Below are 27,588 nucleotides of genomic sequence, written 5' to 3' on the forward strand. Positions count from 1 at the left end.
TTTTAACGGCATTAAACTTTTCAGACTCGGCTTCAGCTGCTTACTCGCATTTAAATCAGGCGAATATTACAAAATGTCGTGCTTTTATTTTGTTTTATTTTGTTGTTTATTGGAGCTCGAGACTTGTTAAACTCGACAACACATTTCCTATGTGAAGGGAAATTAACCATTCAAAATTTCTCCCTCCTTAGTCAAGCCACAGACATGGGCTTCTAAAAATAACGAACTTTTGAATTGCGTCCAAGTACGTTGCGGAACAGAATAACTAACTTTCAAAAAGCCTTCCCTATGTTTGGTTTTTAAGCTCCCGCGACGCCTATCGTCTTTTTGCGAATCGAATGCTCCGACATTCCCGGGAAAGCATTACGCGCATCGAAAAGGCACGAACACACGAATCGATCGAACTTGAAAGAAAGGAAGAATTTCGATGCGGAATTAGGTTTAGGGTTTCGTTCTGGCGATATCGATCCCTCTTCTCCTCCTCGATCCTTCTCTGTCTGGATTCTCGATCGCATTGCCATTCCCGTTAATCAACGAAAGCGCAAGGACACGACCCCGATTTTGCAGCTCGATGATTAGAGCCCCGAAGTCCTTAGAGAGGAGGCATCCCGGAGTTCCATGCATATTGATTTGGGAATGTTGATGGATGGAGAGAGATTGGGAGGCGAGGAAGGAGGAGAGGCCGTGGAGGAAGAGAACGCCCCTGACGAGTCGGTGTCCCCGGAGGAGGTCGACGTGCTTCAAGAGATTGTCGCTGTGATCGAGTCCGCGGCACAGCTTGGGGATTACCGCCGGACTCAGAGGAAGGAGTGTTACAACCTCGTGAGGCGGCTGAAGCTCTTGTTGCCTCTCATCGAAGAGATCCGAGATCTTGACGACGCAATCTCGGAGACGGGCATCAAGTCTCTTTGGAATTTGAAGAAGGCGATCAGCTTGGCGAAGAGGCTCTTGAAAATTTGCAATGAAGGGAGCAAAATATACCTGGTTAGACAAATTTTGACTGCATTTATACTTGAGGCTAGTTGGCAATACAGGAATCGAATCCTCGGACTTTTGTCTTATGAAATCGTGCGATTTGGTTTCAGGCATTGGAGACCGAGGTGGTTAAGGTTAAATTTCATAAGGTTTACGAAAGATTGACTCAAGCTCTCGACGCTTTGCCTTACGATCAGTTCGGGATCTCCGATGAAGTTAATGAACAGGTATTGTCTCTTGATTCTAACCGAAAATTATGTTATCGATGCCTTTCTCATGGTATCCAATAGCGCAAGTTATCATTGTCATTCGGTTGGTGTTTGCTCAGTTCTTTTTTTTGTTGAAATTTGATGATGAGTTATCTCGTTCTCATTTATCGTGGGACATATATTTATCAGATGCAGTTGATGATCATGCAACTTAGAAGGGCAAGGAGAAGGACGGATACGCAAGACATCGAGCTCGCGATGGATTTGATGGTCGTGTTCTCCAAAAATGACGACCGCAATGCAGACAGTGCGATCGTCGAAAGGCTTGCAAAGAAGCTGGATCTGCACACGCCGGAGGACTTGAAGAACGAGACTCTAGCCGTGAGGAAGATCGTGAAAGAGAGGGGGGGCCTGACCACGGAGAGCATCCAGCAAATCATCGATCTCCTAAACAAGTTCAAACAAATTGCTGGCGTCGAAGTCACCAACATCCTCGAGGAACCAACCATGCCTTACAAGATGCTCGAGAAATTACCATCCTTGGTGATCCCTCACGAGTTCCTCTGTCCGATCACGCTCGAGATCATGACTGATCCCGTCATTGTTGCCTCCGGACAGGTGAATATTAAGATGGGCTAAAATGAAGAACCCATCTTCATTAGAATAGTGTCGATCCAAGTTTCAACTTCAAGATGTGCATGTATTGGTAGTTGCAGATCGATACATTATTTAATCTCTAGCATCCAACCGATAACTATGCTAAATTCTTGCTCGATTTCATCAGACCTACGAGAGAGAGAGCATACAGAAGTGGTTGGATTCAAATCATCGGACCTGTCCCAAAACTAGGCAAACTCTGGCTCACCTGTCATTGGCACCGAATTATGCCCTCAAGAACCTTATCCTCCAGTGGTGCGGGAAGAACAACTTCCAGCTCCCCGAGAAACATGTCCTCGTGGAGCCCGATAACTCCTTCCCCGAACAGAGAGAAGAGATTCAATCCCTGATCGAGGTCTTGTCATTCGGCCAATTGGAGGATCAGCGGAAGGCTGTCATCAAGATACGTATGCTCTCGAAGGAGAACCCCGAGAACCGAATCCTAATCGCTGAATCCTTGGGAATCCCACCATTAGTGCATCTCTTATCTTATCCGGACTCGAAAATCCAAGAGCATGCCGTGACGGCTCTCTTGAACCTATCCATTGATGAGGCCAACAAGAAAAGTATTGCTAAAGAGGGTGCAATTCCGGCCATTATAGACATATTGCGCAAGGGGACGACCGAGGCTAGAGAGAACTCGGCAGCTTGTCTGTTTAGCTTATCTATGGTAGACGAAAACAAGATCACAGTGGGATTATCAAACGGCATACCTCCTCTTGTAGAACTATTGCAGGATGGGACAATTAGAGGCAAGAAAGATGCTGCAACTGCATTGTTTAACTTGTCTCTCAACCAAATGAATAAGGTCAGGGCCATCGAGGCCGGGATCGTGCCACCTTTGCTCCAATTACTCAAGGACCGGAATTTAGGGATGGTTGACGAGGCCCTCTCAATTTTGTTGCTTCTTGCATCGCATCCAAGTGGACGCCAGGAGATTGGGCAGCTCTCCTTCATCGAGACCCTAGTTGAGTTCATCAAGGATGGAACTCCGAAGAACAAAGAGTGTGCAACCTCAGTTCTTCTTGAACTGGGTTCGAACAACTCGAATTTCTTGTTGTCGGCGCTCCAGTTTGGCGTCTACGAACATTTGATTGAGATTGCAAGGAGCGGCACGAGCAGAGCTCAGAGGAAGGCAAATTCAGTACAACAGCTTATGAGAAAGTATGAACAGATTCCTTGAAGTGTCGAAATTCGATATTCCGGTTCTGCAAACGTTCTTTTTAACTGGGTTACGATCGAAAGTAGCGTTCCGATAGAGTGGGACTTGAGAGGAGGATGGTGTTCATGAGTATGAGCAAGCAAATGCATGTGATTGTCGTTATTTGCTAATTGGAAACCGCGTACATTATCTATCAGTAGTACCCTTTCTCTCTTTGGGATCTGTTCCCAAATCCTAAGCCTTGCTTTCTTCTGTAAATTTGTTCTTCAAATAGTTTCATTTCTAATCATTTTTGTTTACCATGCTTCAATTTCGGTGGCAATACCAGTCTTGCGTAACACAGTTTTTCCTCCATATAAAGCTCGGTAAACCATCTGATGTCCAATGGCGAGGACATCACATCAATGCGAGTACAGTGTCTGTCTCGGCAAAATGCCGCCTCTGAAATGGATCGAGAGTTCTCGATCGTGGCCTAACATTCAGCTTAATCAGTCTATTGACGAAATCAGCCGAACGAATGCAAAATTTCTTTGTCATGCATGCAAAAGGCAAAACTTTTTACTCTTTGAAGTTACTGCCTCGTGTGAAAAACCAGATTCTTCTGCTTTTCATGCTGCAGTTCTTGTCATCTAATTTGGAGTTTGATGAGCAAAAAGATCCTCTTCTCATGCTTTTCAAAGGGCAATTAATAATTTTTACTAGCGAATGAGAGCATAGCTTAAGCTTACGAATTGACTTGGCAATTTCTTCTCAACCAGAAACTAACTTGAGCTTGGCTGAATGAAAGGCTCAATAGTGCACTATCTTTTGTCTATAGGAAGAAAAATGTTGCAATAGCTTCAATCCCATTGGGACATTGAAGAGAGCAAACATCCACCGGCCAGAATAAAGTGGTAGTTCAAAATAAGTAATTTGTCACTTATTCACACCCCAACTGCAAAATTTATTTAAGCTAGAATTATCTTTTTTAATTGTCATACGTCAGTGACAACTCGTGCCATATATTCCTAGTCCTTTTGGTCACTGCCCTATTACTGTCAAATGACTCAAATTCATTGCGGAGAGAGAGAGAGAGAGAGTGAGAGAGTGAGAGAGCAGGGGAACTGGTACATAACAATTGTGGACAGAGCACAAGAAAAATCAAGAATAGACTACAATAATGTAATTCTCTGGAATTCACAAAGCATTTTTGTGAGATTTTGTGGGACCACTGCCAACTGTTCTAGAATAGTTAGTCTAATAGTTTGGTCTTTTTGCCCAGTACTAAGCGTGGACATATTTAATTAGGGAGGCAAATAAGGCCCATAAAGATTTGAACTCGGGATCTCTTGCTTTGATATCATGTGAGATTTTATGGAACTACTGTCAACTGCTCTAAAAACTTAAACTGTTAGATGAAAGTATGGTTTAATATTTAATTGTTCTATTGTAAGACTGTCATCCTCTTTTTAATAATCATGCACAGCATAAAGAACCTTATTCTCTATCCTATTGAGCAAGTGAAGTGTTATGGCTAGTGATATAACCTGAAGGGGGTGAATTGATTATATATTGCAATCTGATAAATTTTTCGCAGAATAAATAGAAACGGTCGATATACGGAGGAATAAACTGTTAGTATCAGCGCAATGCTTCTATCAAATAGCTAAAGTAATAAGTAGATATAGAGATAGATGCACAAGGATTCATAGTGGTTCGATTTAGATCAAGCCTCTATCAACTCTCCTAAACTAATAGCCACCAACGAGGCTAGATTTGACTAGCAGCTCTTTGAGTCATTATAGTTGTAGCTTGCATTGCTTACCCAAAGCTGGTTGATCACACTAGCAAGTTACACGCACTACTACAACACTTGTACACTTTTCAAAAGATCCATAATTTGTGCGTAACCCTCACTAAGTGACTCAATTGATCACATAATATGTAAAGTGATCTTGTAATTCTCGCAACTCATCTTATATCCACTTTGGCTTGCATTAATCCCTTTCATAGTTGTCAATTTTCAAGTTGACCATTGAATGATTTTTTAGATACTCAATTTAGCCGTTATAGATAGCAATAATGATGTTCTCAGCTTGATATGAGCGAAAGCTTCGATCAACCTTCCATGATTCTTCCACAGACCTGTTCACCTATTAGTTCCTCCAAGTCCTCATGAATTTTTAGTTCTCTTGACTTGTTCACCCTTAAAGTCCATCGAGTCTTTTGAGCCCTTTCACTTAACACTTAGAATAGATTTAATGATATCGGATTATCAATTGATGTCACCTTAGTAGAAACAACATTTGCATCGATCACATCATAAGGGATAATTTTGTCAGTATCAAAACCCTTGGAGGTTTTCTCGATAGGAAGCAATCTTATTATGCAACTCTGCATTCCTTTCTAGCCAAATGTAGTAGATAGATCCACTCCAAGCAAGCTTTAAGAGAGAATTAGCAAAGGAACAACCTTTTTTTTGGTCGATTAAGGAGCAACCTTTTAGATGATGAGAAACCCAATGAAAGATCCATTGCCATCCTCTTACAACTCTTTAAACCCCACTCAAGCTCAAGCAATAACCCCAAAGCTCTATAGAGAAGGAGCATTCAAAAAATAAATGTTGCCTTGACTCCATATTTGAACCACATAAAACACAAGGTATTCATAGGCTTCCACTCACACAACCAATCAAAAGTCAACAACTTATAATGGTCTTTCGGACTATAGAAGCAACCTTTGACACATAAGGATTGACCATATTAATCTGTGTCGTGTAACTTGAGGTCTCCTCTCCCTAACCTACTTCCAACTATCCGCATTAGTAAAAACATCAGAAGATTATCGTAAAAAAATCACACAATCTGCAGTTGAGGAACAAGGCATTAGGCCATTACACAACGCGACCCGAATATCAATAAGGCAATCAAATTGAGCAAAGGGCTAAAACCAGGCATAATCTATAATAACATAAGAAACTTAAGTATGTATTGATAAGGAAAAGTGATAGATGATCCTAAGTCAAAAAACCTTTGAAAGAATACCCAATGAATGCCAATTATCATACCAAAATGAGGTATAGTTGCCTTCTCCAGGCATAAGTATAATCATGCTTAGGATTAACAACCTAGATAGGGACTCCTCTGAGCAAACAACATCCAATCCAGGCAATCCAAATAGAGCCCGATTGCAAAAGCAGCTTAGAAAGACTTTTCAAGATGCAAATAGTGTTCCGAGACCTAAGCTTTCTAAGGCCTAAGCTACCTCCACATTTTAGAACACTAACATCAGTTTATATCACCTTACAAGAATCGGTACCCCTTTCCAAAGGATTGCAATGCACCTACTCTCCGCACTTTTAATAACTTTGTTTCGAAGAATAAAGAACTGGCACCAAAAGTTGACAAGGCTATAAATCACTAAATTAATCAACTAAAACTCGAGTACCATAACTTTCAATCAATCACTTGAGTGTCATAACTTTTTTAAAATGTTCAACCAAATGCCAAATATCCGACATGGCATAACACTTATGGAGATAATTTTTTAAAAGTTATGATTTCTCAAGTGATCGATTGAAAATTTATAATGTCTCTCAAGTGATAAAAAAAAAATATGTTACTGAAGTGAGTGTCGTACATATGTTATGACACTTATATGATCGAAAAAAATTATGGTACTCAAGTGAGCATCGTACAAAAATTATGACACTTGTAGTGTCCTTTTCCTCATATATTTGGATGCAAATGGTATATTCTCAAGAATACATTAATGATAATGTTGGTAAGTTAGAATCAAGAGCATATGAAGGTATAATTCTTGATATTCTACTTTTAGCAGGGCATACCATGTATTTAACAAAGTTTCACAAGAAGTGAAAGAATCAATAAATGTTAAATTTGAAGATAAGTCGAAAGGTGCACGTGCTGATGATAATGAAGAACCAATGCTGCTCCCCGCACCAACTGATGATATCAATCAAAATCGGCATTCTAAAGTACCAAGTTTAAAATATGCCCATTATCAAAGGATTGGAGATACAAATAAGTCATCCTAAAAATCAAATCCTTGGAGATATTGACAAAGGAGTTAAAACCAGTTCATCATTCAAAGAGCAAGTATTTGTAGAGCAATCACCAAATTCGAAGAGCCAAGTAGGATTAACAATGTGTATCAATTCAGAAAAGCACTTTATGAACTCAAACAAACGCCAAGAGTATGGTATGAAAAGCTAAGTACCTTTGTGGTTGATAATGGGTTTGAGAAAGGTAAAGTTGACACTACTTTGTTCATAAAGAGAAAAAATGATGATATTCTATTGACTCAAATATATATTGACGATATCATCTTTGATCCACTAATGAGCTACTTTGCAAGGAATTTACCAATATCATGAAAAGCGAATTAAAAATGTGGATGATGAGAGAACTAAATTTTTTCCTTGGTTTACAAGTTTTTTTTTTTGTTTGTGGTCAGGCTTGGTTTACAAGTCAAACAAACTAAAGCTGACACTTTCATATTTCAAGAAAAATATGCTAGAGAATTACTAAGGAAGTTTGGGAGGAACGGTGCAAGAAAATTGATACACCATTGACCAAACTCGATAAAGATGAGAAATGTATGTTCTTGATATACTCATTATCTTGCATAAATAATAGTATTTTCTACAAGAAAATACAAGTAATAAGAAAATCCTTCTACGTAAAGTTTGACAATACAATTCTTCAATAACAGAATCAACAATAGTATACTTTGCTGACAACAACAAATTTCATTGATACTAGCAAATTTCACTGATAGTAGCAAATTTTGTAGAAAATAGCATCTGCTTCTATCAAGCTTACAAATTGTGTTATCTTCAAAGGTCAAAAAGTTCTATTCTATGTATTCATATCACAAGTTATTAGAGAAATAGTAAAATGCTTTGAATGGTATATTGAGTAGTTTATTGGTCCAAAATGCTTGAAATGCTTATAAATACTACTCTTATTTATTTAAAAGTAAGGGCATGATATATGTGACTTGAGATGTTATATATTTAACATCATTTATCCAAGAGTTTGTTAAGCTTATGCAGATTAATGAAGAACTCAAGTCTTTTTCTCGAATTTTAAAAAACAAACAATGATGAAGATGGTGCTGCTACAAAGGATATAAAAGCATAACCTTATGTTCAACACTGAAATCAACATAGAAGTGGTGATAGCAACACTAGAAGTAGTGATAGAAGTTGACGCAAAAGATGTTGTGAATGGTAAAAATTTTCGAACCACGATAAATGTTATTTGCAGGAACTGTCATGATGATAAGGGGAGAACGACGGGATGAAAAGCCAAAAAAAAGATAAAGGAAGTATCATTGGCAAATACAGCATCAAGTTGGGTAACTTAATTATTGAAGATTTATCTCTTAAGGGATACAACCACAGCTTGATTAATATCAACCAACTTTGTGATCAATGTTACAAAATCAACTTTGAGGATGGTAAATGTGCTGGAGTTATACATATGGACATGTTTGACCGACAAGGAACACTTTCATTTGTAATAAAAAGTACTTTTTTGATGATCACGGATGACTATTCAAGTTTTGAGGATAGCTTGAAAGGAACACAAGCTACTGAACAAGAGGAAAAATGCAAAAGAAATGAGAGAATCAAGATTATCTCAAGGAAGCAACACATTGAGGAAGAGCAAAGATTAAGAATAGACAAATCTTGATATACTTAAGCTAATTTTGACATGGATCTTGATTACTATTTTGAGGATGGAAGAAAAGGCAAATGCATGTGTAGAATTTGCTAAGTTTTATATAGTCTGGCTAGTCTATTTTCTATATATCTTACTTTGTGTCATTATATTGATCTTGATGATATCTTGTTAATATTGATGATAATGAAGTGATAATATTGATATGATTGTTCATGATATTATTGAGACTAACTATGCAATCTAGAGGGGTGTGAAAAGGTTGTTTTCACAAGATTTGAAGATTATGCGGAAATCAGCAACTGATATGTGGAAATCAGGAGAAGGAAATAATAGCTAGATTAGGTGAAGCTAATGTGCAATGGATGAGATAAAGACAATTTAAAAGATGGTGGATAGCAACTTATAGTGATTCGGTTTTATCACCAAGTCTACGTCTACTCTCAAGACTAACAATCACAACTTGGGCTGGAATGGACTAGTAATCACCAAGATAAGTTACAATCAGCAAACACTAATCTTATCATACTCGGTTGCTGGTATCATACTTGTGTACACTTAATCTTTGTCACGCCCCGAACTCCATCGGGCACGCGACATCCTTTACTGGTCGATTTATGCGACATCCCAGGAATTATCGCCGACCTCAATACAATCATCAGAGATTTAACGCACGGCGGAAACCACAATCAACTCGAACAATATAAACTGGGAAAGTCAGGGAGAATATACATATTTTCATTATCAAACTTATAAAACCTTTACAGTTTACAGCTACCACATACACTTGCACACCGTATTTAAAACCATCGATATACAAAAGATTGATGACCTGGCATTCTGACCTAAAAAATGGTACTCTCCAAAATCTATCATTCTGAACCCCTAATGCTAGCCCCTACGCCCCTTACTCGGCGTCCATTCTGAGTCTGACTCATCCCCATCTGAATCTGAACTTCCCTGATCGGCTTGCTCCTCCGAAGACTCCGTCTCCGCCTCAATCTCAATCGGGTGATTGATGTCGCCCGACTCAGCTGGAACTTCATTCTGATTCTCCTCAGCTAGAAAATCAAAGAAATTGTACGCAGGCACGAAATTGGGATCCATATATTGCTCAAAAGGGAGTATATATTCCAGGTCTCCTACAGGCTCTTCCGACTCCTCAGACTCATCATTAGGCTCTACCTCGGGTTCTATTTCGAGCTCCGCTTCCTCTGGTTCTTCCTCGGGGATCGGTTCTAAATCTATGTCCATTGGTTCAGCTTCAGCTTGCGATGCTTCGGGCTCGGGTTCATGCTCAGCCTCCGAAGATCCTTGTGCGGCGGGTGCGGGATGCATCCCAGATTGCGCTAAGCTAACCTCTGTACTGGTCAACTCTCCATCTATCGGGGGTATGGCAGCCGGGTCCCAATCCCCAACGAGATCAAACGGAACATCAAAACCCCTAACGGGCCCGAACTCATCTCCATCTACATCCCGGAAGAACCAGGCAGTATAAACATGGGGTTCCCATAACGGTAGTCCTACCTCTACAAAAACGGTCGAAGTATGCTTAATCCAAGTCATGCCATCACCCATCGGAAATTCTGCAACCTCATTCTCGGTGTGCACTGGCACCTCAAAACGCTCTGGTGGCGGTGGCGGAGGATTCATGTCTCAGGTCAGGGTTCTGATAATATTGGTTGAGACAACCATGAGATCACATCTCAGTAAGTACACCCCTAAACCCCACCTAGGCTATCACGTACGTCCAGATAATTACACAAATACAATCACACAAATCATATCATCACATAGCAGGCATATCACATACAATCACAATCGAGTACAAATCTCATGACATGCACTCATTCCGTTCTCATTATCTCGTTTCCACATGCTTCGCCAGTGACCCGCGTTATAGTACACGCCTCAGGTACACTACGACCTCTTTCCACACACTTCCGGGCCCGCGTAAACGTACACGCCTCAGGCCATGTTTCTTGCCCGCGTTGAAGTACACGCCTCAGGCTCAACATCTACCACCTACTGCGCAATCCGCGTAAACGAACACGCCTTAGGATGGAACAATTTCCACAAGCACATGTCATACCTCATTTCTTTCTTACTCGTGCACATGCTCAACAAGCATTTACCACACTCAACTGGCCAATCACATATGGCCCGTACACGCATCAATTACACACAATTCATGCTCACTCAGCATTTGCCATGGCCAATTTTTAACAATTAAATCAGTCTGGCCCAAGCGTGCACCCAACAGGCATATTTCAATCATTTAACCACACAACCACGCACTCAATTTAATCACCACAATTCAGTCATAGATCAAACACGCATTAAACACACAATTTGCCATTTTTCTCCAACCAAATGGCGTCAAATCAGTTCCGGTCCTTCACGACACTTTCTCACCATTAATTACCGGTTCTAAAAATCCAATTTGCGTCCCGATCGGCCCATCACAGCCCACTGCACAGCCACTCACAGCCCACTGTTGTCCTCAAATATTCCACCAAAAATTTCCAAATTCAATCCTAAGGCCCGCCACATAATTCCTCTCCTAAATCATGCAAATTCGCACATAATTTAAACCCGATTTCACCCAAAAATCACCCGTCGATACCCGAAGTCCTAAATTGGGTTTAGAGCGCGACTTACCGAGTTCTAGACTCACGCGGCTAGAACGGAAAGCGGCGGCACTTAATCGGGAACGGCGGCGCGGCTTGGCGGCGAGAACGGCGACGGCGGGGGCGCGACTTGCCTTGGCCGAGACCCACGGCCACACGGGGAGAGAGAGGGAGAGAGAGGGAGAGAGAGAACGGCGGGTGAGGGCTGGTGGTGGTGCGGCGGCGTGGACGGCGCGGCACGGCTGCGGTCCGGCGGGCGCACGGACGGCGGCGATCGGCGAGGGGAGGGGCGGTCGGCCAGAGGGGAAGAGCTCACGGTGGGGGGGGGAATTTTCGGTGGGGAGAGAGAGAAATGGAGGAGAGAGAATGGTCATTTGGACCTAAATAGTATAATTTGACCCAAAGTGGCAAATTACCAAAATGCCCTTCTCTCACATTTTGATCCAACGGTCCAGATTCGATCTAATCTTGAAATCGACGGCCCAGATCGAATCTTACCAAAAATATCCAAGGGCAATCTTGAAATTTCTCAAAAAGTCCAAGGGCAAAATTGTCTTTTCCAAATTTGAGGGCAAAATGACCAAAATGCCCTTTGCCCATAAAACTAACCCTTTACTAATTCCCAAGGGTAAAATGGTCACTTTCTCCGTTTCTCATCGAAATCGAACTTTTCTGAAAAATCCGAAGAAATCCAGAGTTGTACGTTCCAATTACAACGTCGTCCAAAGGCCTTGCTGTGACTTTCCAAATTTTCTGATGCTCGGTTTGGTCTCTAATCAATATTCAAATTATATATATAACGTAACTCGAGCGTTTCTCAGACTAATGGGTGGCTTTTGGGAAATTCGCCTGTACGACCCGTGACTTATACTAAATCGAGTCACGTACAATTTATTCAGACTGTAACGACTTCGGTTGTCATTAAAATCGTGATGATCAATTACTAGATCCGAGGGGTACGATCGTTCGGTATAGATTTAGGATAATTCATCAAGTCATTTCGTGGTCCGGCAGAATCACCCGCGATCCATTACTATGACAGTGGCAAACTGACCCCTAGCTATTCTTGGATTGTCCAACAGTGGTTCAAAATATCACCTCGACGATTTCATGGTCGAAAGTCAATTCACGATCGAATTTTCTTTAGTCGTACGAATTTAGATCCCTCACTAGCCTTTCCCTAACGGTTAGTATCCCAGGAATGATCAGTTCCAGATGAGAACTAACTACGAGTACATTAATAAAATAATTCATTTCATAAATCCCAAGTGAGCGAAATTGCGGAATGTCACAATCTTCTCACGATTTCACAACAAAAAAAAAAATCTTCTCACGATTATAATGCAGCAAGAACAATAGAGTGGAGGTCTCAAGAGAATGAAATATTATTTGCTCAGAATGCGATGTTGAATACTTTCAGCTTGTTTTATATATTTTGTCCAACTACTTTTTGAAATCTATGATCTTCTTTTATATAGATATATCCAATCTTCTCGTTAGAGATAGTCTTGAGAAGCAAGGAGCCATTAGGATTCTTCGTGAGCTATTGTTCTAAAGCTAGACTATCTATACAATCCTTTTTTGTGAACATCAGCAAGGTTTTCTGAAATAGGTTTTGTTGTTGCTGTCACATTATCAGTTGCTCTCACAGTTTTGACAAAAGTTGTTTCTAGTACTATGATGATTTTCAGTTCTTCTACTGCGTTGTTCCAGTCACAAACGGCTATATTTAAGTCTCCAACGAACATCCTTGGATGATCATTATACCAACATCATTTGTGACTTGATATTCTCGTGTTCAATATCAACATCATCATGAACCAATTATCATAGTCACTTGATGCGATTTGCAGTCAAGTCATACAAGAACAACTTGCAAATTTTTCTTCAATGAAATCACATCATGGATATCACTGCAATCCTTATGAAATCATCACGAACATCTGCACTTATCATAGTAAACATTATACCAAGAATAGTTTTGGAGTCATCAAAATTTCTAAGGATGTTTTTTCAACAGATATGTGCAGATAACGATGATATTTTCTACATGCTGATGATGATCTTAAGAGGTAATAGCACTTAGACAAAAGGAGCAACATTGTTGTTGTTTATAGTTTATTATCAATTGTTAACATGTTGTCTCTCAATGCATGTCTTTAAATAGAATTTCATGATAAAATACTTTTATTTGTTATCTCTTTTATAATATCATGAATTATGATTGATTTTATCATTCTATGATGATTATCATTATGTGGAGACTCCGAGATCTCCTTATGTGAAAATTGTAAAATAAACCAAACTTGTTGAGCAGATCTTTATATTCCCTTTATAATATCATGCTTTTCATTATGACGAAAAGGGAGAGAGTTCCTTGACATATATATTTGTTGATGCATATAATATTTAATCTATTGAACACGAGCTAATGCATAGTTTGCCTAAGCATGTTAAAAATGTTGTTTATGAAAATTATATTTCATGCCTAATAGTTGTGGTGAAGATTGTACAAAAATGAGTTGAATTTGATATTTATCATTAGCGCCTTTTTTATTATAATAAAAATGGGGAGAGGTATAATGAAATATGCATATGTGTTTGGAGGAGTATTAGTTCACGTGATGAATGTTCATTCCTATTTGAAATTCATGTAACTAAGCAACTTGTGTAGAAGCATGAACCGTTGTTAATTCCTATTGTTTTGATCATATTGTTTCCACTTACTATCTCTTGATTATATACATTGAATATCTTAATATTTGGATATTGTATTATGTGTTTATTATGCCTTGAAGTGAATTCCTATTTTTGCCCAAATAAGAAAATTTGTTTACTTTTCACACATACAAAATTCATTATCTTTTGTTGCATGTCAAGAGATCTACATATTCGGATATTGTTTTGTCATCATCAAAAAGAGGAGATTGTTGAGAAAATCCCCTATGATGTTTTGAAGATGACAATACAATCAAAGGCTATTAATGTGCATATTAGTTGAGTGGTATTGGGTGATGCATGCACAAGCCAATATGCAGATGATGTCATAATTAGTACTAGATGATTCCGATAGGAGGAGTGCTCTTCTACTATCAAGAGTGCTCTGTAGATATCTCGAGATCACTATCGATATCAAGGACAAATACGATTTGGGTGGCAAGATGTCTACAAGCTAGAAGGACATTGAGATAAGGTGAATATCTTAAAAGACCTTGATCAAGTAGGGGTAAGCGATTCAAGGTTCCACCTGGAACCTAAAACCTACCCTCGGGTATAGGTTCCTCATTTTTTGAAACATGGAACCTACCCTGTCACAGATTCCAGGATCGGTTCCAGGTTCTAATAGGTTCTTTTTTTTAATTTTATTTTTAGTTAAACAAAACGAAAATAAACGCAACAATGACTAGTTATTGGAAAGCAACATTTCGCTTAATAGAAAAGGGATAGAACATACAAATAGTAATTGTTGGGATGCAACCCATGACTTTAATTCCAAGGTAAGATGCCACATTTTTCTCAACAAAAAGTACAAAACATGCTCCCCTCCAAGCTCCTCTAAAGTAGAAAAATTTTTGTTTCTGGTCATCAAAGCAAGTTGCTCCTCCAAGCTCCTCTACTACCTGCAATACTGAAAAGAATTAGTTGTGTAGTGGCAATCAAACCTCCAAGAGAACCACAGGCAACAAAAGCAAGGTAGAAAGAGGAGAAACACGGAAACTGAGTATCGATAATTGGGTCAAATAGGAAGCGGAATGTTAACAATAATAACATGATAATGGTGTGGTGTTGCCCACACCAGAGATCGAGCCAATAGCAATACCATAGAAGTGTCAGCCACCTAACCAATCCTATGAAGATGCAGCACCACAAGACAAGTCATTGTGGATTAAGTTACTGGGAATGCCAGCTTATGGCAATCAACTAAACCACAAACAATAATTGCAATGGTGACTATAGCAAGAACGTATAGAGCATGAAATTGACCATGATCCAAATTGAATATCGGGGCAGAGTGCTGTAACTGAAGAAATTTAATGGAGGACGAAATTTAATGGAGAAATTTAAGTGATTATGGCATATAGGGATAGAGTGTTGTAATTGCAGAGTACCTGAATGAACACACTAAATACGCCCATGCAAAAGTGAGAAAGCGGATGAAATTTTGTTCTGCTAATATCATGCAACTATTTGAAGATATAGAAATCAAATTGGATCACGAGTTATACCCAATAATAAGCCTCGGAATAATGTAACGGACTTGTCCCATTATGCAGGAGTCAAAGCCATATTGAACCTGCAGACACAAGGAACCACGAGATCCCGTTAACTTGCTAGCTAAATTCCTGCTCCACCGCCATTAGCTTCAGAAACAATACCCCCAAAACGGCTTACCCAGATCCAGAAGAAGAATGCAATCTCAAAAGCATTCTGGAAAAGTATAAAATGGATCAAGTAGATGACTATTTGGGGGCGTCGAAACCAAAGTGTTCATCTTGAACAATCAATTCCCCTTCTATTGTGCTATGCTTTTCAGCAACTTCATGAGCCAATTGTGTAATAACATGCTCCAGCTTGGTTCCCACAGCCAGTAGAAGCTAGAAATATTATCAAAAGGTGGAAATGCACATGATTTAGTGATTCACAAGAGTCTGATCAATCATGGTTTCAAGATTGCACGCACTTTCAACCATGACCTAACTTTTGAAAACATGAAACAGCAGGCGCACTCAAACATTTCACAGGCAAATAAGAAACACTAAGGTAGGATATATCATGAATAGATAGCAAACTGAGCACAATCAACTTAACAATCAGCCTAGGGACAATACGTAAGAGAGCATTCACATTCACAGGTGATAAAAACACATGTATAATGACTCACATGACTAAAAATAATGCAAATGAAGTAAAGCATGCTAAAAATGACCGAGCATGACCATAAGAGCACCATCCCTGATCATTTCAGAAAATAGGATGCAAAGGAGCAATTTTCCCTATAAGTACTATTGACACACTCGATTGTATAGCATTCAGAGTGAACTTTTTGTCCATGCATGATCCTTGTTCCAATATTATTAGGTATTTGAAACTTGACCGTTACGGTAAATTCATGCTGCACGGAGAATTTTTCTATCAGCCAAACAAAATAGGAAGACTACCATAAGGTTCTAAAAAATTTGGAGCTCTTGGCTTCTTAGAAACTACAATCACAAAACTGCCAGCAAGTGGTCATCCATGGCTGTGAGGGAGATATTAGAATATATAAACATCGCATTTGTGTGCTTCTTACAACCTTTCTCTATTACCCATAAAGACCGGTGAAGTACAAGCTTGAAGATGTAAATCAGTCATTCTTCAAAAATTTCCCTCTTGAAGTCAATGATATTGTATGAACCATAAATCACACATAAAATAAACATTATCGTAAGCACAGTGTCCTAGTTGTTCCATGTTTTCAAGTCATGATCCATCATGATTAGTAGCAGATCATTTGGCAGCTAAGTTGACTTCCCTTCACCTTGCCAAACGCCTATTACTCATTTCTCTGTTGAAAATCTATTGAATCTAAATTTGTACTTCTACATTATATTGATAACCTAAGTCTCGCTTCCTCTTAAAGTCATCTATCTTGCAAATCAGGTACAGCTCATATAGGAATGATGCACAGAAATGACCAGCTCCAACATATTAGCAGAAACTCAGTCACATGGAAATATTCTCAGGTCATACTAATAGTATGTATAGAATGGACCCAGAAAGATCCCTATATGCCATAGTCACTTTGTCATATTCTCCATTAAATTTCTTCCTTCTTTAAACAACCACGAGGTTAAAGGCACGCACAAACCATTGGCAGAATCACACATAACATGACCTTAGCTACGCCTTCAACAATGGACAAAAATAAGAACAAAGAAAATCAAAGTATTAAGACAATCCATATCTAATTTACTGGTAAAATAAAATAAGTATTAGAAAGCCTCACCGCATATATTCATCCTTCAACTGGTAAACTCTATTTACCAACGATAATCTCCTCATTAAGACAATATTTATCTAAAAAAAAAGGGAGACTAAATTAAATATTTACTTATTAGATATATAAAAGGAATTACAATATATAAAGATATAAACATCACTTACCCAACTCAAATTTTTCTGCATTCTCGATGCACTCTTCAACATTAATCGACACACGAATGGCTCTCAACCAATCTTGAGTGAAAATCAAAGCTTCCACTACTTTGGCTATCAAAGAACTTAGAAAGCCATCAAGCACATGATCCAATATACTAAGAGTCGACTCTGAAGCAACAGTAGTTACGAGAATAGACAAAACATCTCGAGCCATCAAAGATAGGATCTTATGTTTTGAGCCGCTAGTCTTCCACCACATCAAAAGGTCAAGATCAAGAATATTTTCATTTTTATCTTAAAGATACCGATCAAGCTCAGATTTGTTGTCATCGCACTCTGTTTGATTCGAGTGCATAAAGGTTCTTCGAAAAGCTTGGGGGTCATTCTTCTTCTTACCTTCGTTACCATCGACATCGGTATTAGAACCACTACTACTTGGACTCAAACCTTGGACAACAAAATTTCAATCACTTGAAGCAAGAGAAGATTGCTCAGAAAATTCGTACAAACGCTCCAATGCGTCCTTCACCTTATAATGCATCTCATTAACTTTCGATTCATCATCATAAATTTATCCATACAAGAAATTCACATAATTCAACTTGGCTATAGGATCCAACACAACAGCAATAAATACCATCATATTCATTTTATCCAAACTCCCATAATATTTATCAAAATTTTCTTTCATTTTCCTACCCATAATTTGAAGTTTAGGATCCGAAGCATCCGCCGCCACATCTTTCAGATATTTATACAAAAGAGCTATCCCATCAAAGTAATCATTTGAAGTAACATATGAACTCCCCAACATCCGATTGGTGGCATCATAGAATAGTTTTAGAAATTCCGAAAGAACAATGTCATTTTTCCAATCATCATCTTTAGGAAGATCATTATTAAACTCACCCACAAAAGATGGATCTTCTTCTTCCATTCTTTCAAAAGTTTTTCTAAATTTTATGGCGGCGTCTAACATGTGGTAAGTGGAGTTCCATCTAGTGGCGATGTCAAGAATAACCGAACCCTTGTAAGTGATCCTTTCACTCTCAATGCAAGATTGAAATGTGTTGGCCCTCATAGGAGAACTCCTCACATACCTAACCACATTTCGGATACGTGCAATAGATTCACGTACCGTAGTCAAGCCATCTCTAACAATCAAATTTAATATATGAGCGATGCACCTCATGTGTAAAACACTACCATCCAAGATCAACAACCTTTCTCTTGAAAGTCTTTCCTTCAAATAAGAAATTGCAATATCATTCGAACTAGCATTATCAACAGTGATTGTGGACACCTTTTTTTCTATTCCCCACTCAAAGATGCATTTCTCCACCATTTTCCCAATTTCCCTTCCCTTGTGACTATGCATCACCACAAAATTGATTATTCTTTTATGCAACTTCCAATTTTCATCAATAAAATGTGCAGTGAGACACAAATAATTCAGATTTTGAATGGAAGTCCATGTATCAGTCGTGAGTGCGATCCTAGAATTAATCTTATCAAAGTAAGTCTTCAAACAAGTTCTTTCACAGAAATACAGCTTCATGCAATCTCTAGCCACTCTCAAAACGTGATAAATGTTTGAAGAGAGGTTGTAACTCAGTGACAAACTCACGAAATCCAACACGCTCAACTAAGGAAAAAGGTTAGTCATCAATTATGATGAACTGAGCAAGCATTTCCCTATAACGTTCTTGATTAAATGACCATGTCGATAAGACACTACCAAATCTCCCACTGCCTTACCAGCCACGTCTACATTACGTGGTGCAAAGCATTTCTACCTCTTATCTACATTGCGAGGAAATTTCTTGCACGTTGTCAAGTGCTTCCTCATTGCGAAAGTACCGTTAGCAACATGGTGCTTTAACACAGACTTATAATGAAAGCACTTCACCTGATATGTTTTTCCATCCTTATATTTGATTCTCTCATAATGATTCCAACAATCGGATGTATACTTCTTATCACAAGGAGGAAGACCAAGTACGTTGTTTGTGACATCCGCGATTTGGACCCATAATCGACCAAGGGAGATGGCCAAGAAACAAGTATATGGATCAACCCGAGGGTTGGCCATAGGCCAAGTGATTTGGTCAGAATGGGCAACCAAAGGATCGACTATGGTTCGATTGAAGGATCGACCATGGATCGACTTGGGAATGTGTAGTGGATCGACTCATCATTCACGCAATCGATTAGAGTAATTCAATCATGGAATGACCATTCAACCATAAGAGTAGGTCGTGGGACTATTACGCACCGAGCCGATCGCTAGACGGTCATGGATCGATGCCGCTCGGGCATGAGCCAATCGCGGGTGATTCCACTTGGTAATGCACCGGTCGTGGGCAATCATAAACCGGTTTCGTGCGACTGTACGTCCGTCACGGATTGATTCCATGCGACTACATGACAATCGAGGGTCGGCCATGAATCGTTGATGCTTAAACATGGACCGATCGCGAATCGACCATGGATCATTGCGGTGAATCGAGATAGGCCATGGACCAAGCCAGGAGCACTGTCGCTCGATCATGAGCTAGGCTTAGTGCCAGTCGTGCAAGCCAAGCCCTGTGCCTTGACATATGCCAGGCCCCGTGCCCGATCGGCTAGGCAAAGGCCAAGCCCTGTGCCTGACCGAACGCCCGTTCCTATGCCCGGCAGTTGTGCTAGGCACCGTGCCCGACCAGACCAGGCTCAGTGCCCCGTCAGGTACTCGACAGGCCAGGCCCAATGCCCGGCACTGCGCCCATTCGGACTTGACTTGCGCCTGGATTGCCCGATTAATTCGATCTTGTGCCAATCAGCCCAGGTGTTAGTCCGGCTAAGTTCGGCTATTCTCGGGGATACTTCAACTCTGAACTTCGGTTTGAATAAATGGTCGATCGTGTATGGTCACGTAAACCCTCAAATACCTTGATTTGTTTACAAAATGCGGGGTAAGATTTTAGAAGCCTAGTACCCAATGGAAAGGCAATCCGTTGGCTTAGGCAATTTGTGCCAAGAGTTTAGTGTTCTTGCAAGACTAGAAGCAAGTCACACGCCTAGGATTTAATTGGCAAGAAAACAAATTGATTTGGTCCAAAGTCTAGCCAATGAACACCTTCCTTTATAACTTAACCCAATAATAGAGGTTTCTTGCTAGAAGACCAATAATTAGGGATAAGCTTAGGTGTCTCACCCCAATAATGGAGGATAGTGATTCACCACCTCCATTAATGGACAAGCTTGGAGACAAAGCCAAGAACCATTCGGCCAAAGGGAGTTCACGACCAAGGAGTGTTCCACGTGCAAACAAGAAGAACAAGCTAATAATGGCAACTTGCTTAGAAAGTTTTAGGGCATTAATGAGCAATTAGGCAATTATAGCCCTATTTAGAGGCTTGGGGACCAAGTTTAGAGATACTTGGTTTAAATTAAAAGCTTGCAAGAGAAGCTTAATTACGAGCAAAGACTTTCAAGGCAATGATCATCATGACATTAGACTTTTGGATCACCGTTATAATAATCTTGGAAAAATAGACATAATAAAAAACTCTAGAGAGGAAGGCTTGTCTTGGTGAGTAAATATTGGATAAGATCAAATCCAAAGCCCATTATTACACCAAATCTAGGCATTGAATGAAGGAGGATGAGTCACCAAGCTTAGCTATCTCTTATATCATTACACCTCATTAAATACATGATGATTCATGCATTAAGTGGTCCAATATGAAGAGGGCAAATGTTTACCTAGGGTTTAGGCATGCCACACCATCTATGTAGGCTTGCCACTTCTTTTTATTAGGCTAGCCAACTCATCAAGATAGGCTTGCCACTTCAAGAAATTCTGTTGGTCCAAATGGAAGGGTAATAATGAAAGGTTTACCTATAAATAGAGGCACCAATCCTTCGTTTCTCACTTTACAACTCACACTACAAAAAAACTGATTTTTTCCGACGAAATTTCCAACGAAAAATTCTGGAAAATTCGTTGGAAAACGAATTTCCAACAAATTTTCCAATGAAAAAAAATTCGTTGGTAATAGGTCGTTGGAAAATTTTCCGACGAAAAATTTCAATTTTCGTTGGAAATTTCGTTAGAAAACTCGTGGCTAAATTCGTTGGAAACGAATTTTTTTTTCCGACGAATTTTTTTTCGTTGGAAATTACAAATTTTTTTTTGATCGAAAAATCGTGGAAAGTTTTTTTCCATCGAATTTTTTTTTTGGTCGAAAAATTTCAATTTCAAAAATTTTTTTTTTGGCCGAAAAATGGCCCTCGCCGGCGGCGAGGGCCAGCCTCGTCGCCGGCGAGGGCCGAGCTCACCCAGATCTGGGCGAGCTCGAGCTCGCCGGCCATGGCGAGGTCGGCCCTCGCCATGGCCGGCGAGGCTCGCGGACCGGCGAGCGGCGGTTCCAAGCAGCTCACGCGGCCGAGAAAGGAAGAGAGAGATCAGGTCGGTTGGACGGTGGCGGTGAGGCGGGATGGGTGGCGGCCTCGCCGGCCATGGCGAAGGCCGAGCTCGCCATGGCCGGTGAGCTCGGCCCTCGGCGGCGACGAGCTCGAGCTCGCCCGGATCCGGGCGAGCTCGGCCCTCGCCGGCGACGAGGCGTCGGGGCGTCGAGGGCGGCCCATGGTGGCGTCGGGAGCGCCGACCGCCGCGGGGGCCTGGCCCTGGATGGCCGCAGCGACGCCTTCGGGGATGGAGCCGACGTCGCGGATGACCTGGATGCTGATCTTGGTGTCCATGGCACCGGAGCCGAGTCGGAGGAGGAGGGGGGGCGGCGGGGGAGGCAGCGGGGGAGAAAGTGGAAGGCGAAGGAGAGACAGAGAGAGAGAGAGAGAGCACCGGAGCCGAGTCGGAGGAGGAAGGGGGGCGGCGGGAGAGGCAGCGGGGGAGAAGGTGGAAGGCGAAGGAGAGACTGAGAGAGAGAGAGAGAGAGAATGAAAGTGGAAAATGTAATAAGGAAGAAGTAGGGTTTTCATTGCAAAATTCGTGGGAAATTTCCCATGAATTTTGCAACGAAAATTGTACACACTAAAATAATTGCCCGGAAAATTAAAATTCGTTGGAAAATTCGTTGGAAATTTTCAACGAATTTTCCAACGAAAATTGAATACACTGAAATAATTGCCCGGAAAATTGAAATTCGTTGGAAATTTCCAACGAATTTTAAAAATGCCGAACGGTACCGGTTTTTTTTGTAATTCGTTGGAAATTTCCAACAAATTTTTTTTCGTTGGAAATTTCCAACGAATATTCCAACGAAAATTGTATACAATGAAATAATTGCCCGAAAATTGAAATTCGTTGGAAAATTCGTTGGAAATTTCCAACGAATTTTCCAACGAATTTAAAAAATGCCGAACGGTACCGATTTTTTTTGTAATTCGTTGGAAAATTCGTTGGAAATTTCCAATGAATTTTCCAACGAAAATTGTATACAATGAAATAATTGCCCGAAAATTGAAATTCGTTGGAAAATTCGTTGGAAATTTCCAACGAATATGAAAAATGCCGAACGGTACACGGTTTTTCGGAGTTCGTTGGAAAATTTGTTGGAAATTTCCAACGAAAAAAAATTCGTTGGAAATTACCAACGAATTTTCCAACGAAAATTATATACAATGAAATAATTGCCCGAAAATTGGACACACGGAAATAATTGCCCGGAAAATTGAAATTCGTTGGAAAATTTGTTGGAAATTTCCAACAAATTTTCCAACGAATATAAAAAATGCCGAACAGTGCCGGGTTTTTTGTAATTCGTTGGAAAATTCGTTGGAAATTTCCAACGGAAAAAAATTCGTTGGAAATCTACAACGAATTTTCCAACGAATTTTGTTTCGTTGGAAATTTCCAACTAATTTTCCAATGAAAATTTTTTCGTTGGAAATTTCCAACGAATTTTGCGACGAAATATAGTTCGTTGGAAATTTCCAACGAATTTTACGACGAAAATTTTTTTGTTGGAAATTTCCAACGAATTTTACTTTTCGTTGGAAAATTTGTCGCAAATTTGCAACGAAAATTTTTTCATCGCAAATTTTCGTGGCAAAAATCCAGTTTTTTTGTAGTGTCACTTTTCTCTCCCTCTCTCCCTCACGCCACTCACTCTCTAGGCCGCCCTCTCTCCTCTTGGCCGCGCCCTTACCTGCGCCCGTGCACGTGCCGCGCCATGTTGCTTGATTCGCCACTTAACCACCACCAACCACGATCTTGGAGGGTAATAAGTAGACTTACCAAATCTTAGCTAGGGTGTCATGTTATATTATTGGGTGAGTCATGTTCTTGTTGTGCTTGTGTGAATTCCGTTGATATAGCTTACCACGCATGTTTATGCATTTTGTAAGGTTAGCTCATATATTTTGTATGATGCGTGAAAGCACGTTCGGGCCATGAACAAGTCTCGCTTGGTTTAGATCGGCGTCGAAGTGTGTCGGAACGAGCCTTGCTTGGAGGGTCGGTATTGAAGCGTACCGATCCAAATCTTGCTTGGTGTAGGTCGGCGCCATGACCAGTCCGTTCAGGCCACGAACTTGATTTCGTGCCCGACATGACTTAAGACTTTAGAGACAACATGGCATGATACACACTTCGCGTGAAGTACTCAAATTGATATGATACTTGTTGGCATGGTCTCACGAGGGAAAAGAATAGCTGTCGCCCTTGATTGGGGATGTTGCCCGATTAAGTTCGGATGAATAGTCGTCACCCTTAATTAGGGACGTTGCCCAATTAAGTTCGGATAAAAAGCCATCACCCTTGGATTAGGAGACGTTGCTCGGAGAATTTATGGAAGAACTGTACCAACAGTTGAGATAATGAATCCCTCGTGTGCATACTTTTAGTTGAGATGTTGTTACTTGAATAGAAAGGCATGTTGAGATCATTTCATGCACAAGAACAAGTGGGGTTGAAGCATCTTTGCTATTGATCTATTATCAATTGATGTGGCTATGACATGTGCTTTGTTCGATGGCGAGGCGTCCTTCTATTCGGAGTTTAGTGAGTTTTACTTACTGAGTCCACAACTCACTCCGTTGTTTTTCAGATTTGTAGGCATCGAAATCTCACACCTGTTTTGGGAGCTGTAGACACGCTAGAGGAGATAGGAATTTCCGCCGGCCTACACGGATACGTGTAGTGTATTGAAAAGGAAAACAAAGCCCGTAAAAAGAAAAGGGGCATGCAAAAGTTTGGCTTGTAACATATATATACTATCATGTAAATACATGGTTTACTCATAATGCTTATCGTAACCCCGTTGTTTATTTGATTGTCCCGAGTTTATGCTTCCACTTGTTCGTAACGATAAGATAAAATTCGTCAGGACGTCATGCTCTTAATGAGAAGATAAAAAAAAAGAAACGAGATGGCGACACGACTGGAACGTCGCATTAATAACCCCAAGGTGAGGATGTTACATTGTGTGTCGCACTCATGGTATGGGATGGCTCTTCTTCATTTTCATCGCCCGACAATTCCAATTCTATGATCGGAGTCATCTCCTCACATCCCTCTACCTCCATTGACATGTTATCTTGATAAGTCAAGCAAACAACACGAGAACAAATTACCATCCACAACATCAAAGAGACCGGCGCACATAATGAAAATCGTAAATATGCACTAAAACTAAGATAGGAAGTTGAAGGAAGAAAAGGGCAACGCTAATGGACCTAATTCATCCAATTCAATCTTAATCTTCAATCCACTCAGAACAGCCGAAAGGGGTAGTAGCTCAACCAAAAATTTGCAATAAAAGATGCCAGATAAACATGAGAGAGAGAGAGAGAGAGAGAGAGAGAGAGAGAGAGAGAGAGAGAGAGAGAGAGAGAGAGAGAGAGAGAGGGGGGGAGGGAGCTCTACCTTGAGGTTTTTTAGATCTACAACTGAATCTGATATAGCATCCTCAACTGCTGCAGCAACAACTTCAAAGCATTTATGGTGGTCCAACAAAGGTAGTGAATTAGAACCATCATATTTATCTTTTGAATTCTTCAGCTCCATCTCTTCAAGTCCTCTTCTATTATATCCAACTACAAACTAGAGGCCAATCGAAGAGTCATTCAATTTGTGAGCAGGCACATTCACAAAATAGACCAATTTATAAGGATGCATAACGAGATTGTAATAGCTCTGATTCGATTGAAAGGAGAGGAGAAGACTTTGTGTGACAGGGTGAGAGGCAACAGTTAAACCAGATTAGGAAATGACCTTCCTCACTTAGGTCTCCTCATCCAAAGAAGCTTAAGAAGCCATGTGAACAGAAAACCTTTTCTCGGTTGTCCTATAGGCATCACTAGTTTATTCAAGGAAAAGTTCTTACACAGCAAACTCTTACAAAAGCGAAGGATTAATCTGCTTGAGTTATGTTCGATCCCATCGACTTTGATATATAGTCGAGCGTAGATTAGGGTGCGCATAAAATGCATTCTGGAGCATAAATCCTACTCTAGAATGCATTCCGGAACATAAATGTGTTTGTTAAAAAATTTCGGGAATGCATTTTGGAGCAATTTTTGCATTCTTGAACAAAAAAGCGTTTGGTAAAAATGCATTCTTTTTTTGGCTCCGGAATCACTTTTTGATTCCAGAATGCATTTTGGCCCAAAAAATAGAAGCTATTTTTTCTAGCTTCTCTCTTCCAGAATGAGATTTCCTTCTTTTCTCTCTTCTTCGTGCCCTTCACAACACATTCTGAGATCTCACCAAATTTCTTCTCCGTCTCTCTGCTAGGTCAAGCTCCTGCGCTCCGCCTGGCGAGCGCCCGGACTCTCGCGCTGCGCCCAACCTCCGCCCTTCTGATCTCACCAAATGTCGCATTCTTCTCTGTCTCTCTGCTAGGTCGAGCTCCTGCACTCCGCGCAGCGAGCACCTGTGCTACGTGGATGCCTCTGCTATAGACACCAGATCTGCCACAGTTCTCTCTCCCTATTCTCTGTCTCTCTACTAGGGCAAGAAGGACTCCCGCGCTGCGCCCAGCCTCCGCTCGCGCTCCGTCCGCGCCTCCGCCCCGCCTACGCCCGCGCCTCCACCCGTGCCTCCGACTTTGATTTTGGGGGGAAGATCTTCTTCTGGGGAGCGGTCATTTTGTTTAACGCACAGAAGAAAGAAAAAAGGAGAAAGAAGGAGAGAGAGAGAGAGTAGAGGAGCGATTTCAAAGAAGTCGAAGGTGATCATTGCTAATCTCATCCGAACCATCGTCACTAGTCGTCGATTCGTAGTTTTGTGGCCATCAGATTCAGGTAAGCCGCCCTATTTTCTGCCTTATTTTACCTGCTTCACTGAAGCTTAGGATGTCGAGTTCCATCCGCTGTTTATATTGTGAATCTGACACCGACCTGTGAATGATTGCGATGATTTATAAGTTAATATACATTGTTTGAGGCAAGAATTGCATTAAATGTGAAACTAAAGCTTGTATTTGAAACGTACACTACCTGTTCGATGAATCGCCGTAGAGAAATGCCGAATCTGTTTTTGGTGGAATTATGTTCTACCCCATTAGCCTCTTTTTTCTTCCTCTTTAACATACTTATATGATGCTTTTAGTTGTTCTTTGATCAGAACAAACTATCAAAGATTTGCTTGGAAATTGTCCTTGGCTGGCGTTTGTGGGCCACGAACAATACATTTTGCTTTGGCTCCATACTCTAGCATGGAAATTGTCTTGTGTATCTCCTTTGGGTATGGGCTTCAATTAGTATCATAGGAATCTTCGATTTGTCTCACCTGAATTTGCCAGAAGACACATTGCTAAGCTAGTACAGAATATGTTGTTGGTGAATCTCATCCATTGTTATGAAAGTAACTGAACATTTTCAAAAACTTAACACTAAAAATCTCATGAGTCTTCTATTCTGACTTCAGAAAAATGTGGTCGCATAATTAGGGAAGATAATTAATTCGTTTTAATTTCATTGTGAGTTGGTCCTTGTGGTCATTGTACTAACTGAGTTTCTTTACATTCTTCGGCCTTTCTGGAAAGTCACCAGTGATGGGTCTTCAAAAGGATACGGTGTTGTCGGTATTGTGCTTATCGTCTATATGTTTTCATCAAATTTTTGTTGTTGGAATATTTATTATTTACCAAATTCTTTTCGTATATTTTAGGAGATTTAGAGGC

At 40.4% G+C, this 27,588-nt stretch overlaps 1 protein-coding gene and 2 long non-coding RNA genes across 4 annotated transcripts in view; 1 reads left to right on the top strand and 2 right to left on the bottom strand.

The window, feature by feature from the left end:
* Window positions 1-579: 579 nt before the first annotated feature.
* On the top strand, window positions 580-3,302 carry LOC115669943 (U-box domain-containing protein 15). The gene is made up of 4 exons (XM_030591124.2): window positions 580-984; window positions 1,086-1,202; window positions 1,374-1,802; window positions 1,969-3,302. The coding sequence occupies exons 1-4, from the start codon at window positions 619-621 to the stop codon at window positions 3,022-3,024; spliced, it is 1,968 nt and encodes a 655-aa protein (XP_030446984.2). The 5' UTR covers window positions 580-618; the 3' UTR covers window positions 3,025-3,302.
* Window positions 3,303-4,949: 1,647 nt separating this feature from the next.
* Window positions 4,950-27,588, bottom strand: part of LOC130140778 (uncharacterized) — a 30,883-nt gene continuing 8,244 nt past the window's right edge. For both annotated transcript variants that reach the window (XR_008818773.1, XR_008818774.1), the window contains one exon: window positions 4,950-5,574. This is a non-coding gene — a long non-coding RNA (uncharacterized LOC130140778). The remainder of the gene's footprint in view (window positions 5,575-27,588) is intronic.
* Window positions 15,380-15,805, bottom strand: LOC115669586 (uncharacterized). The gene is made up of 3 exons (XR_004004398.2): window positions 15,713-15,805; window positions 15,547-15,614; window positions 15,380-15,442 (listed from the first exon to the last, which is right to left on the bottom strand). It is a non-coding gene; the product is annotated as an uncharacterized LOC115669586 (long non-coding RNA).

The sequence above is a fragment of the Syzygium oleosum genome, unplaced genomic scaffold (assembly GCF_021117445.2).
Source record: "Syzygium oleosum isolate NSW1041296 unplaced genomic scaffold, Sole_v2.1 Sole_v2.22, whole genome shotgun sequence".
Taxonomy (NCBI): Eukaryota; Viridiplantae; Streptophyta; class Magnoliopsida; order Myrtales; family Myrtaceae; genus Syzygium; species Syzygium oleosum.